The 16,217-nt window shown below is 40.3% G+C and overlaps 1 protein-coding gene across 1 annotated transcript; it reads right to left on the reverse strand.

Annotated features, from left to right (window-relative positions):
- Window positions 1–7,360: 7,360 nt before the first annotated feature.
- On the reverse strand, window positions 7,361–15,893 carry T265_13862 (hypothetical protein; the record flags this gene model as incomplete). Its single annotated transcript, XM_009170905.1, has 2 exons — window positions 7,361–8,017; window positions 15,801–15,893. Coding segments are annotated over 2 exons (750 nt in total), but the record flags the coding sequence as incomplete, so codon positions are not given.
- Between the last annotated feature and the right edge of the window lie 324 nt (window positions 15,894–16,217).

The raw sequence follows: 16,217 nt of genomic DNA on the forward strand, positions 1-16,217 counted from the left end.
TGATAAAAATGAATGCACCCGTTTAGATGTAACATTCTTCGGGATCTAGCTACAACGCTACCCAATGGAAGCATGAGAGCTGGGATACTGCGATGTTGCACAAGCCTGGATAGGAGAAGTCGAGATGCAGAAGTTGGGTTCAAACGACAGACATGCACTCTAACCACTGATTGATCTCGCCGTCTCACTTTCAGAGGTGTGCATTGAATTTTATTTTAGACATTTGGAATGAAAACGGAGTAGTTTGTGCGGAAGTGTAAATGGTTTGATTTGTTAAACTTTCATGAAGAATGGTTTGGTACATCGCTACTTCATGAATAAGGCTGGATTAAGAGAAGTGTTCAATTTAGTGGTAATATAAGCTCTACTAATGTGAGCGTCACTGAAGACAAAAATCTCTGGAAGCACTTCCAAAAAGTAGTGCCGATGCGAAAATGTACAAAATTTAAACGGATTTGAAGAAACAAAAATGTGCCAGAGGTGAGATTCAGCACGCAAAGCTTCCGCCATTTGTAAAAATATCCGCCCTATTTTGTACTGATGGATTTCAGTAAAGCAATATGGAATGGGGGAATTCTTATCTCGATTTGAGTGTCCGTTAGCTTACTGTTAGACGACTGCTTATGTTCTCGCTGGAATTTTGCTTCAGTCAGAAATCGCACATCTTTATATGACGACATTTTCTAAACTGAGGTCGCTTTCGGCCCCAGTGTTAACCGAACCGGTACGCAACACAGATGGTAAATTGATGGGCTGATGACTTGTGTATTTACTCCACTTGACTGGCAGTCGGTACATCAAAATAAAATAACCCGACCAAGATAATCCTCGTCCAGTGAATCGTAAATGATGGATATCATATCATTTCAGAGAGCGAGATGAATAAACATATCAAGTTCACTTCTTGTTCATTATGCAAAACGATGCGGAAGTGCTACAGATATTTTGACACTACAGCGAGATAAATGGTTAGCAGGTTGTCAGACCAGTGTGCTGTTCTGTTGTATATTTAATCGACAAATTTATGGACATGGTTCGATGTGCGGCGAGAAAACAAACTGATACGGCCACAGGGATGTAAGTTTCTGACAGACTATCACGACTGTTATTAATCCCCTTCCACCCTGAAAGAGGGTTGGATTAATCACAATGATATGCTGAACGCATCAGAAACTTTATGGTGGATATGCCAAATAAATAACGAGTTCGGGTACACATTTCAAGTTTGAGTCTGTCAGTTTGGAACCCAGCTGAACAGTGTTGGAATCGTTGGGGATATCTTCACACATACCTATCTATACCTACATCTGTTCCTAATTCACTTTCGAAAAAAAACAGGGCCTCTTACAAAGCAATAAAACTTCATTCTGTATTAAATATCTAGCGTTCAGGATAAGCGATGATGGCCAGCTTAGACAGCAAACGAATTGTTTTCGTTTATTATTTATAAAGCGAAAATTCTATCTGCTATTGAGCTCAGGTTGACTTTCAACCGACAACCAGACACCCAAGCGTTGAACATCACAGGATATGTTTGAACTTGTAGGTTGCATTACTGTTCTCCATAGTCTCTAAAAATATTTTCTCGCTTCCCATGTTTGCGATTCAAACCAGACTGCTGAAAGCAATAAACGGCTGAAAGGCGCAACAAAAATGGGCGGACCACTTAAGATTCTTCTGGGAAACAAAATGTATCCTGCTGGCGTGTCCTCTCCCCTAAAACTTTAGGCCTATTAAGACCATACACAGAGGGTATTTCCGATCCCTCTTTACTACTTCGTGTAACAAAACACTTGCGTGACGCAGTTCGGAACTTTAAAGTGGAGAACTGAAAGCATTCTGGTAAACCATTTTCCGAGTTCTTCGTTATCTGCTTAAACCACAGAAGCCATTCTAACAAAAGCCATACTAACATATTTCGATATGTTACCTTAGCCACAGTAAGAAGGCATCTCGTTTGACAGAAGATACAGTACCGAAGAATACAATACATTTTTCAAATGTAGAGACTGTTTTACGGATCCGCGCAAACAACAAGTTGCTCTCGTTGTAACTCAAAATCTCACAACCAGCAAAGACAGAAATTTGATTGAATTTCGCGCAGGTTCATGAACTGAACGTTGTTATACTTTCTATTAGATCACAAAACCGATCCTCAAGATAAACGGCCAACTAACCATGCAGTCTGGCTCATTGCTTTGAAAAGATCAGCGCTGCAGAAGCCACAATGATATTTTAGGTACTTAGATGGTTCTGAGGTAAAATCGATCCCCAGGACAAAAATTCACTTTTAAGCCACTTTTTCATTTTTAAGCCACTATATTCTTATTCTTACAGTGTATCCTAGGTGAAACGATGACCGCGTTTACATCCACACTCATTTTACTATTTGGCAGCTTCGAGGGTTTCGTGGGCTTACTTGAAGTGGGTGAAAAACCGGTTTGGTAACACTTTTGACCATGTAAAAGTTTGGAGTTAAAAAAGCTAGGACACAAATCGGCGTATTTGCCAATGCCCAAGTGTTTGGGGCCTTTTGGTTATGAGATCGGTTTTGTTGCAATACTGAAAGACTTCTTTGTTATATAACCATTCTGTAGTTTCCATCCCGTGCCGGCCGAATAATTACACGAAAGTAATGAAGAACGGGATAGGAACAAGCCACAATTAAAAGTAAGTCTCCGGAATAATCAGGTCAAATTTGTTTCCATTTTCACTTCAGTCTACTCAATTACGAAAAGGGGGAAAGCTGTCGAGCCCCTGGACAGCCAGGAAACCACAAAATGTATGCCGTGGAGAAAAGACGTCAGTGAATTATAGGATTTTTTTCTGGTTTGAGTGAAAAAATTAGAAATATTTCAACGGACCACCAACCATTCTCGGCTTTCATTTCGGACATCGACCCACCGTATGGGTAGCGTATATGGATAGAACCTTGCGCGATACAAGGAGCAACAAACTGTCGTTAAAAGAGCACCTTCTAAACAACATGTACTCACATGTACACATCACAATAAAAGTGACTGAGCACTATTCACTACGGCTACTAATGGATTATGATTACAAACTAAATTACATCAGAAAGAAAAGCACACGGACCGGATTATTTAGTAACCGAAGTGTTACAAACAAAGTTGCGTTCTGAATATATTTGAAGGATTAAAAATGCACTGTGATACCTGGTCAAAAGTGAAATAGGGTAGGTGGAACGTTTACGTAAGTTTAACAATAGATTTCCAAGGAAATTTACCCGGAGGTTCTTACATGAAAACAAAGCCAGGTTTCTTTGACAGCCCAGCCAGACCACAAATGGGTAGTGCGTCCGTAAAACAAAAAATTACCGGAACAACTGCAAGGCACAAAACCATGAAATAACAGCGGTCCACAAATCTTCGAACTTTTCAGAAGAAACCGGAGTAAAGAATGAATGGTGGAAACAAACATCGTCCATAATCCTTTATAACCGCGCTGGTAAGGCTGGAAGGAAACTCGCCAAGGTTTGTGGGGTAAGCACCGTATTTGAATTGGGTAGTTGTTCAGATGGTCGCCCATACAAAAAATAGAAATGAAATATCTAAAATCATGATTGACAAACTAATCGACGTCGATCCAGTCTAACTAGAGGGAGATTACCAAACGGCTGAATCCAGCAAAATGTGTGAAACCAGACAAAAGAATGATGAAAAATTGGGCAATCAAATCAAATAAGGAAAACTATAAACGAAAGTCGTCCATTTAGAAAATCAGTGAAAGTTAACCAGCTCGTAGCACAACAAGAGAAGGGGAAAAATACTGGGGCGAAATTGTTGAAGTAGATGCATCCGATGAACACGCTAAGTAATGTAACTACAGTGCACTTCGGACTTTGAACGGCCGACGGAATTTACGTGTAAGTCTCACCACAACCACTCAGTCACCGGCAGAGTTTTAAATACTTTTAAAGACGTAATACACTACTCATAATGTTACTAAGAATTTTTCGACAGCCCACGACCGGTTTTGCTTCTCTGGAGGCTCATCTGGTAGGCAACCCCCCCAATTTTCCACAAATCCTCTTGATGCAGCTGACATTAATCAAAATATCTGTATAAATTCATAACCGGAGAGCATATACATGCCAAAGGCACGGTTCTGGTGGTACATTGGGCATCCCGTCGTCTGAGTTAACTCAGAAATCCAATTACACGTGACCAGTCGGTAATTCTTCATATGAAAATCGTAGTGACACACTTTGAGAAACCTCAGTAATATGGACAAAAGCAATGTTACACGTTGATGTCCGGCAGTTGTACAAACCATCGCTTTTAGATGTGGAAGAATAATGGGAAGATTGTTGTTTTGGACAATCTGTTGAATGAAATTTTAAAGCAAAATTGTCATGAAAGCCAACAGAAAAATCCATCATACCACATTCAGTGTTAACTGAGCGTTTTCGCCTGGGAAGATCAACATTATTAAAAACACATTCTATTCTCAAGCCGCTTGACCTCATTTGACTTCATTTTGAAACAGGTTTTTATTCGTCTACCGATATGATTAAAATTTGGTGGAGAAAATACTATATGTGAGCATAAGATCTACATCACATTGTTATTCTTCAGAGGGGACGGTGGCAATTAGGTGGCTCAAACAGGTATAGGCGGATTTGATCATGCAATATTTTTCACGTTCAGTTCAATATTATTTCCATAATACAGGGCATCACAAAAACACGAGTATTTGCATACCCTCTGCCTTCAAGTGTTGATATGTGCAGATAGAGAATGAGGATTGAAAGCTAATCAGTCAACTACCTAATATACCACTGTCGTTGTACAACTCTGCTCTTTCTGAAGGACATGAATTAGGCTATGCGCTATTACCTCGAACAGGATGATCGAATCCGCCAAGAACGGTAGCTATCTCCTGAAAATATGTTGGACACCTTGTGTCCGGTAGGTACATAACATTCCTGTCCAAAGCCGTGGTGGTATACTAGATCACGAACCTTCAGTACGTGCACAATTACCATATTCTGCTCATATTCGGGCGGACGCTTCATATTGAGCGGCCGCCGTAAAGCTTTTTTTCCAGCCGGTGGCTAGTTTTCGTAGGTTTAGACGCATGGCTTTTAGGACGGCGGCTTCTGACAAAAAGTTATTCGCTCACACTTTGGGGAAGACTATGGGATATCAGGGTGGAACACTCAAAAGGAATGAATAGATCACTAGAACTGAAAAAATCCTGTGATGTGGTAACATTTCCTTTAATTTCTCCCGGACGAAAGAGAGTAAAAGTAGTATTAAACAAATCTATGACCAGTGTTAATTAAATGCCTAGAGTGGTCAGTATTTCGGACTCAACAGATCTTCTGTTCTTGCTGGGGATGTTTGATAGTCCCCATACCACAGGGACGTAGATGATCGCATCCCGCAATTTTTTGAAATCTAACTACTCTGCCCGTAAGTTACTTGTGGCCGGGAAGAAAACAGTTGAGAACTGTTGTCATCTGATCAAACTATACTGGGAACAACTTGAATGATTTGGATAATTTTGGGATAGCGATTAAGTATATGATATTTTTTATACGCACTGTTCACTTCTTCGTAAGCAAACGTATGTAAAATTTTTTCGCGAGGACTACCTGTTTCAGATCTACTATGGATGATGTTAATAAGTCAACCGAACCTTCCACAAGCCGACACGTATAATAACAGCGGAGTACTGCAGAAAACGGGAAATCAATACACAAGGAATAATTTATGGTTCTCCAGGATCTTATTCAGAACGAACTATCCTCCAGAGTGAGAAACAAAAAAACGGCGGAAGTAGCAAAACATTTCCAGTAGTATCATATCAGTGCATAATGATAATTTATTATTATTTTTGAAGAGTATGCTCACAGTCATAAAAAAGTAAATTCGAGCGATCGATTCATATATATCCACTACTTTCTGCACGCACTGGAATCCTATAGCCGTTGAGTTGTATTTTAATGTTGATTACTATGTTTTTATCACCAAACAGTCCTGGTTCAGGTTCTAAACCTGGTCATTTTTCAGACCATGGGAAAGAAGGCTCGTGAAATGTAATGATGGTTAATTTTTCCGGATATCGTCTGATGCGGCGCTTCGTACCAGGTGTTGAGTCAGCCTTGAGATTTTGCAAATCAGCACTTAAAGTTGATCCACAGCCTCAACATATAACTTGGCTCAGGAGATTGGCTAGGTTGGTTGTATGAGAGAGGAATAGTCACATGTTTCACCCAGACTCAGTTCGGCGTACTTATGAGGATGCTCTGAGACAGAGGTCGTCTCTCAAGTATGCACCTGATGGTGATTTGCTTTGCGGTATCGCAAAATCCTTACAGCCGGAACATGAGGCAGCCTATTGCAGCACTCTCAGTTGAACAATACCAATATACACCAATACACCAATATACACCGGATTCACTTGAGCCTCCGTTTAAAAACAAATGAGTGAGCAAATGAGAGCATCTGGCAAACTTCATTCGGTTTGGGTCCAGGAAGAACATGAGGTTGACGGATTCATTCTAACTGATGAGCCTCAAGGAGGGTAAAAACCGCATTTAGCTCTCAAAGAGCTCTCAGCAACCATCCGAGCGGTGTGTTTAGTGGAGACGTGTCTATGGTTGCGTTTATTCCTTCAACTGGAATGCCTTTTGGTTGTAAGGTTTGGAATGACTAATCGCGCGTTTTAAACAATCAATACTGTGAATAAAGAAGTATGCGGGAATAACAGTTGGAAAATAATATTTCCGAATAACCAATGCACTTATATCGCGAGTTGAACGTCTAAAGATACATCTGGATCGCATCACATAGAGCATGAGAAAATGCTTCCAGAGGCTCCGAAGGATCATGAGGTGACGGAATGACACTACTTTTCGTGTCTACGGTAAGCCCCGGTTAATTGTCTCTGACAGTTATCATAATTAAAAAGTAAAAGTATTACAGATTCAGGCTCAGTCGAATTTCATTGCATTAAATTGTGCATCAGCATAAGTAGTAGTTTGCTAGTTAAGCCAAGTATTCCATAGTCTGAGGATTTCGTTGATAACGATCAATTTTGCATTGTAAAAAACGCAGGAGTCAAATATGATTTCAGCTATTCCTATCAGCCTTGCTTGTTAAGATATTTCATTAATAATATCGACACCAGCAATTCGGATAAAGTTTTTGAGGGAGATAAGTGGCTTGCTGATCAAAATAAAGTCTTACAAAATCCAACAAGCAGTGAAATACTTGTCGAATAAAAACGTATTACGGTCTATGACAAACCAACAGAACATAAAAGATAGGATGGCGATGCAAATAGTTACGGATTAATGGGAGTGACAGGCATACGTTTACTTTACACTTACATTCATAGCGGAAACTAGCCTGGGAGAATGCATGACCCTATAGACGCCAATTTCTTCAAAAAGGGTTCGCAATCGTTCAATATTAGGACCACATCTTGTTTTGGGTGTGCGTCCCGTTTCTTCTGTTGGTTGAATATGGTTTGGATCTTTTCGAACTCCTGAGAAACTCAGTTCATTTGCTTCCAAATCACTTTCATCGTGGGGACATTCGTCATCCGTTAGGGAAAAAGCTTTCAGTAGGACACGCTTCCTTCGTCGAAAAGGGACATTCCCTCCTCCTGCCACACCATCGATATGAATCATTTCATCGTTTGGAATCTCATCTTCTACAGGCTTACCGTAATATCGACGTACAAGTGACCGGACTACCGAAGTGAATAGCGAGATGGAACAGTAGTTTTCACAGGTATTACGACAGGTCCGGGAATATAGTGCACGAAAGACGTCGGCCAAATAATCACCAATATTTGATAAATAGAGAACGACCAGCGGAATACCAATTAGTGCGTAGAAAATTGTCAGAATTTTGCCTTGGGCGGTCTTTGGAGTTGTGTATCCATAACCTGTGTGGGAAAACAAAACGCTTATACTCAGTAGTATTTCTAATGAGCCGGTGGAAACATGGGCATATTTTAGTCTAAAAAATATTGTTTTTTTCTTTAACAGGCATCAATACGCTAATAAATGTGTTTATTCAGACAAGCAATACTCGGCACACTCATTGTGACCTTTCATGGAACATGGTATTTTTTCAGTCACAAGCCAGACGGTTACACGGAAAGAAATCGATTAAAACCATTGAAGTGTGTTTTATGGGAGTTTTCACACGTAGAACGAAACACTATCAGTCCATTCAATCATAAATATAGACACAAGTGGATCGGTTGGAAGTTCAGTACTGTTTTCCACGGGCTTTAATACGCTCGTTCTAAATTTAGTCTTGAAGGATGAAGTGGCTATTGGATCAAATTATCTCTTTTGCCATTTGCTGGGTAATTAGCATTTTATCAATTAGGCCATATCAATCATTGTCGGAGTATTATGAGTTCCGAAATGTCACGAATAGCGTAACCCACTGGACAAAATTCATCCGAAAAAATGAGCCACTGCTTTAACATTTGGGTGTTCTTCAAGGAAATCCAGGCATTACGAACTTACTTGGGTTACAATTTCCCTTAATTACAAAATATATTTTCCAAAGCAAACATCTTTAATATCTTCCAGACGTAAAATTCTTTCACCGAGAATTGATCTTGCTGTTTTCTTAATTCGGTCCCTCTCTAGAAGTAACCGGCAAATGAACACCACGCTGTTTAGACAGTGCGAATAACAGGGTAATCGTAGATATTTTGTCGTTATTGATTCACCTCGGTGGCTTCGATAACAAACCAGAATAAAGAGGTTCTTTCTTAATTAGTACGCGGAAAAAAGGTGTGACATACATGAAGCGTAAACCAAGGAAACGTAAACAAAAAACTGAACAAACGCGATGGAGGTTGGACCTGCGATTTTCAGTTACTGGGTGTTGTCTCGGCCATCGCAAAAAATGTCCAAATTCATACCTACGTAATTTGACTTTTACCATAAGCGCATTTTTGGTTATAAGTAACGGAATTTTGCCTTCTGCAATGTTAGCGTCAACAGCGTTAAATTTTACAGGAAACCAAAGGAACACCACCGGGGTTCCTCAAATGGGGGAAGATAGAATTAATCGATCGGTTCATCGGTTTTCCCTTCTGCCGAATTTTAAGGAACAGCAAGTTTCTTTGGTTCGAATTCGCATTTCTTGTTTGATTCAGAGGATTTTTGTGTTAACTAGTCACAGCTTCTCACGGAATGCCAGATGGCTACCATCGTTCTTGGCACACCAAGGAAAATGAAGCTATTTCCGTGCGTGAATGTTTGAAACTAAATCATTCTCTCGGAAGTCTCGTCCCTAATTTGAAGAAGTACTGACTGAATCATGTGTAGCTAGGTCACATCGTTCCTGAAGACACATTAGTTACAATGAAGGAGTCTAGGCATTCAATTCGTAGTCCATCCGCTCCGGGTAAAGTGCGCAACCCAATTGGTCAACAACACCGACTACTAGCACTCTCGCTGATGCCACACGTTCATACGCATTAGATTACAGCCTTGCACAATCTAATAGAGAAGGTCAACCTGTTCAGTCTACTTTGTACATCTTTAGTTCTTGACGGCTTCAACAAGCCCACGCTGTCGTAACAGAATCTTTATTTCAACCAAACTAAACACACTGATTAACAAGTACACCTGAATATTTCGGACACTGATGAAGATGTTATTTTACTTGCAAAACAAGATCATCCAGATCATCCTCAGAAGGACCAAAACGGACATAAACCATATTTGATCAAAGAATATGTTTGTCTTCGGTCTGAACTGTCCCAGTTGGCTGCCCGATGAACAAAAAGTATCAACACTGGTCTGCTTAAAACCAACTGGAAAAAATTACTCTTTTTTATTCTCTGCATGTCCTCTAACAAAAGTCCAGCACAAAGGGTGAATTAAATGAATTAAGAAAAACCTGCTTCGAAACCTCGTAAACCCATTTGTATTAACTAGCAAATTTTCACTCACTGAGTGGAATTAATTAAGCAGATGAAAACAAACATTAATACGGGTAAGCCATCCATCTATTGACCCAAGCTGACTGGCCCTCATTCACAGAAATAGGCATCTTGGATTTGTCACCCTGAACTGATAATGTAAGTTGGAGCGCCCCGATGATTACCCTTTTACTAGTCAGGTTTTCATCAACTGGATCCATCAGGTCGTGCAACGATGATAAGCACTTAAAGAACGGGATTTTCAAAGAATTATATGTTATTAACCACTGATTACCAGTTATTGTTTGTTGGATAAGGCAGATGGAAAGAATCAACGTTTCTCAAAGAATGGACGAGGACGTTCTGCACACCACTGAGTGGTATGTCGTCAAGAAAACAATCCCCATATTCATCCATGCATCCATTCTACAAACTGCGTATCCTCACGACTGTATACAGGTGCAAGTCTGCGGGAAGGGCACACACTATTGTGTATTGACGTCAATGCTGCTTCATGTGCGGTCATGTTGATGTGCTACAGATGTGACTGAGTCCTGTCACGGGTACGAATTTACACAGGGACAGCTGAGTCAAGTTGTCCCAGATGGGTTGTATTTTGGCTCGTCGTAGTGATATGACAGGGACAGATTGGCTGACCTAGATTAAACTGCATGCTAACATCGCAACCTGCGCTGCCTTTCACGAAACTAGACTTACCAGGTGAACGATCGATAGATACCGCTGGGCCGCACGCGCAGCCAGGACGCGAATGCGAACAGCCAACCATTACCGTTGAATTTGAAGAAAGGCAATATTCCAGACTGATTTTATGGGGTATGCATAAACACCGGGAGAATTCAGGCCGAGAGACAGTTAGTGATCAGTGTCTTTTCCTCCTCAAGCAGCCAGTCATGAAAAAAGTCAGCAATGAACTCTAGTACGGTTTTGTTCTCCCCCCGGATATCTAACGTCACTACTCGGACGACCAGTTCAGTAACATGAAATAAGGTCCTTGTTAGCCATTCATCAATACCGGCACAATTATTCTGCTTAGTCCAACTCACAACGTGCACTGTAGTTTCATTCAATTTGAGGCTATCATCAGTGCTTGTTACGAACGTAAATAATCTCCTCGAATATATGTTGCTATCTATTAACTGGAGCGTGTTCTCTCACCCGGCAACGCCGACGACCACCCAGGGGGAATTTGGCTTGCACTCATCGACGTGAAACCAAGTACGGCGCCACCCGATAGGAGGCTGATGGCTAAAATGAATAGATGTTTTCAGGCGAGCTTAAACATTTTCCCAGTTGGATCAGAAACATCTGATATCATTCTCTGTAACTTGTCCCCCATCCCAATGAGCCCCACATCCTTTGCAAAGTTTGTAATCACAAACGTTTCGGTTATATCTACAAAAATTCTTTCACAGACGGCGTACAAGATAATGACTTACAAATTGTGCATTCGGTGGATGGTTGATGGTAAATTACTATGGACGAAGCTTGACTCACGAAATTTTCTACACCCAAAACAATATATCCTTAAGAGGACATTACTCATATGGCTGGTAGAAACTGTTGGACAGCCCACCCTTTTTTGATTCATCACGTAGACGCAATCGATCAGTTTTTGCCTAACTGAACCCAAATTGGACGGAACTCGCGAACTTCTCTCATTCGCGGATCAAATGAATACCGGTTGAATCTATCGTTTACAATCTTCGCGTATCACACACACTCGTACCGTGAAATCCAAAATCAAGTACATGACGTGCTCTCCGTCAGAGGCCCAACACCAACACACAAATGGGTACTCCCAAGGATTACATCGCGTATGGTGCCACGCTGATTAGTGTCATCAGCACTTTGTATTGTTTATCTCTCAGTCATGTTTTTGGAAAAGGTCATCCTCAATGGTCTGATATCAGAATTTTTGTATCTGATAACTCATGTAATTTCGGACATTCCCATTATCGACATCTATCGAACATTGCTCCCTAAAAATCCGTCTTATGATGCCTTTCTTCCTTTTCAAAACCCAATAGTTTGGCTTCTGGGTTGTGCCTTCTCAGTAATCCCTACTAAGCTCGGTTGTTTGAGCTCCGGAGCATGTTTACAGTAAACTTTCGGTAAACTCAGGAGCTAGTCTTCTGAAAGACTCACTCAATAATTAGAGAAATAATCCGAAAACTTGTAACTATTCGGGTTATTCGTCGCCTTTAATACGTGGTGTCTACGTGTTAAAGTAGTGAATTGTACCAAGAATGTACTCATTATCTAGAGGTTGGTTCCTTCCTCGAGATCATTCTTGAGGGGATATTCCAAGTGCATGAAGAATAATACGATTTTCGCACCACTTTTGGATAAATTCACCGATAAACCTAGCCTGTGGTAATTTGTGTGCAATTCACCCATCCAGCTTCATAGAACTACCTCCGCCAATCGATCACGTTAACTGACGAACATATGATTGACACTGAGAGTCCCGGTGGTTCTATGATCACCTCACCCAATGGCTAAAGTCAATTTTATTGGCTGTTGTAGTTCAGTTTTGCGTTTTTTGATCGCTGAGCCGCGTATCTGAGTTCCAACATTCAGAACCGTCAGTTTAATGGGTACGACTTACCCGAAAGTCATCTTTTTAAAAAGAACGTGTCAAATGTGACAAAAAGTAATTCTGGATAAAAAGCATGAATTAAAACAACTGACTGACACTGTCTGCATTTCATTGCCCCACTCACTTGTATGAACCAAAAGTGTGCAAACGTACTTCCTGGTTTTCACTCAAAACGGCAGACTTCGAGCTCTGGTGGAGTATGAACTCCAGGACCAACAATTTAGCTGACACAGCCTAATAATCATTACGATATACATTGTCATGAATTGCGCTTGGTAGACGTGCCTCAAAATTGCTGAATTGAAAAAAACACCTTAAAATAAGGGCTACTTTTATGAAATTTGCAGCTTTCCTATGCCTTGAACTAGCAGGCCATTCCCTACCGACTTCTACCAGGATTTAGCATCCTTCATTTCTTAGAACAGACAAGGGATATCGTTGACACCAAGAAGACCGCTTTTGAATTTCTGCCGCATATGTGTTGCGGAAAGGGAACAAAACCAGTTTCCTTAGTTCGTCCGAGTATAATAATTTAAGAAAAATTAACACAAAACTAAACACACAAACTACGAGCGTCTTCTTCATCTTGAAACAGCTTGTATTCCTGATCACGTATCTTCCAGAACCGAATATGAGAGCTACCTGCCATCATTTTCAACCTGTCAGTACGTACCAGCAAAAACACAACAAGTTTTGTTCATCCAAGAAGATGGTAAAAATAAGGAATAGCAGTGATAATATGGAATTTGTTTCTATGCAATGATAAATGTCATGGCTCCCTCGAGGAACGATCTGTTTTGAAGTGCTCGTTTTTTCAATTTTCGGGGTGCTTTCATGTTCAGAAAACCACAATGACCTCCAGATAGTCTGAGCATTTTATTGCAAGGTGTTTTTAATTTTTTTGAAGGCAAAGTGTGATTTTTGACCACAAATTTTTCAAAGAAAAAAGCTTAGTGTGCTTTTCAAATGCCCAAATTACACCTGACGTTAGTGAGGTCGGTTTAACCTATTAGGTTCACTTCCATCAAAATGAACGGAAATAGGCAAATTTTTTTCGAGATCATACTTTATTCAGTATCTTTGTATCTGGCATGATGAGCTATCGGAAAAAAACAGAAGAAGGAACTAAAATTAAATTTGAAGCGGAACGACCCTCTTAGTCTCACACTGATTGTGTACCCGGAGGTAATATCTACTCGGCCAAATTTTCAAGTTTTGATTCCATATAGAACCATCAAAACTAGCAGACGGTCACTGGTTTGTTGAATTGCCTCCAGTTCTTGGTTTTTTTAATTGACGTGATTAGATGCATGGCGGCGCTTTAAAACGAGAACAAAGAGTTCCTGCCATCCTGCAGTCCCACTGAGTGCTTGAGGAATATGGGCCTGAAAAAACACTCGGGCAAGCAGAGATTTTCTTCTTTTGGTTGATGGTTCAACAGTTTTTCACTCAAATCGCTTCTTTTAAGCGAAACGCAAAATGCGGAATTATAACTGATTTCTTCATCTGGAATAACATCCGCTCAATTTTTTTCTTTGGCGACAAAACGGTGATGGTTTCCAAATGTTTCACTAAGAGGAATATAGATGGGGTATCGTGCACTTCAAAATAACGGATGAACTCTTAGGTATCTTCCTCTGCTATTCTACGGTGAAGTGCGCTTGAGCTTCACACGAGAAATATGACTGGCTCTATAAGTATAGCTGGATTTCAGAATACCAGATTCCGCTAAGTTTTAGGTTAGTATTAGGACACGACATAAGAGGACTTAGTCCGGAAAACTGAGTGCAGTTAATCATCCGCGCAACTACGGTCTCATAATAAGCCAACAATATCCGAGCCAACTTAATATAACATTCACATTTCATTGAACTTAGAATACATTTCTGAATTGTATACCCTATCAACCTGCATCCGCGTGATTATCCCCCTGTGTTGAAAGGAGCCATAAGAACTCTTTTCTGATTATTAGTATTTCCCTACTGAGATGTCATCCAAACTGAGTGGACCTAACAATTTGCTTCCTATTTATTTGTTGAAATTTAAAATTCAGTTTTGGACAGGAGCTCCAATCCAAAAAGTGGAGGATATATTGTATTGTTAAGTGCTCTCTTCCTTTTGCGAGTTCAAAAGCACAAAAGAATTCGGTCTCCCTGAACAGATGCCTTTATTTTACAGGAACAAACGGCTCAGCACTTGCGTAAGATATTCTCAAGTGTGTGATTTTATCTGATGAGGCTTGGAATGAATCAAGGGTCCTTATATAAACCTACAGAACTGCGCTTCACAGTTGTGCGAATATGTAAAGCAATACATAAACTGTGTTGGTTCGTCTCTACTTTCGCAGTTAGGGATAGAAACATTAAAATCGTCTTTTGAAAAGGTTGCGTCAACTGGTTTTTGTTTTTTTTGTGTGCTGGAGTTGTCCGAATTTTAGTCTAGCGGCCTGATAGTGAAAGCTTCTTCAATTAATTTGTGCATTAAAATTTGGTCTCATCATTTGATAACAAATAAGATCTTTTTTCGCAACACACTGCTCACAAGTTTGCTGAAAATTCTTCGACAGCCCAAGACCGGTTTCGCCCTTTTTGGGGCTCATCAGGTATGCGCAGTCCCCGAGTTTCAATCAACCTCATCTATCTTTACTTAGACCAAAAGACTTCACACCGTTGGTAAATATTGCGGCCAGGTTAACGTTCACAGCTAGAAGCTATTTCAGATGGACGGGAGTTTCACTCAGAACCGCACGAGACAAATTAATTTCAGTTTCAGCCACTTTTTATTTGGTGTTATTGATGGGCTCATTGCCTGACTTAGGCGGACGATCAATCAACTCTGCTTTACGCACTTCTAAATTTGCAAGTGAGAATATACCCTCTTAGTGAGTAACGCTTTATCTAATTAGGGAGCAGCTTTAAGCATTCAACCGGTCAGTATACATAGTGGCTACAACAACAGGATTGAATACTAATTAACCAATTAACTATTTATCTTGAAGAATCTTCTAAACCTAAACGGAGATCCCAGAAAAGTGAATTCTGCGAATACATTGAGTCGTGCCGGGTTTATATAAATTACGTTTGGCTCTGAGCAATTCAGAGTTTATGCTGGTGCTTCACCCTGGTAACACAAAGCACTGCATGTTTTTTTAACAGCGCTCTTATATCCAGTCCTCCCAGTGAAATTTTTCGAACTCTTCAATAAGCTCCAATTTCGAGGTTTACGCCTGTGAAAATATCAGGCTACTAACGTCATTTTTTGGGTCACATGTAATGACTTCCTTAATCCCGTGACCCTTCAATAGGCCAGTATTAACAAGGTCATACAGCCGTGGTGCTCTTAGCTGGTTCAGGTAATTTGTTCATTACTGAACGTTTAGTAAGGCAAACTAATAAGATGTGTGTTGATTTTGCTGGAATGCGATAAGCTTTGTATTTATTTTCCTCTTAATGTGCATTCGGGAGATCGAAGAAGCAATGGATATTTGAGTAGTGCGTACTCAATCTACAGTGCTCCAGTTCTAATCATTTGGATGTACTGCAGCCGTTTAATACTTATGTTGAACTCATTCGCTTAGTCTATCGCCTTCGGAAAAAGGTTATATAGTAACGTAGTTGATTAGGGTTTTTGTTTTTTCTCTAGTTCGATTTTCTTTCATTTTTACGCT

This window comes from Opisthorchis viverrini (genome assembly GCF_000715545.1).
Source record: "Opisthorchis viverrini unplaced genomic scaffold opera_v5_114, whole genome shotgun sequence".
In the NCBI taxonomy this organism is placed as follows: Eukaryota; Metazoa; Platyhelminthes; class Trematoda; order Opisthorchiida; family Opisthorchiidae; genus Opisthorchis; species Opisthorchis viverrini.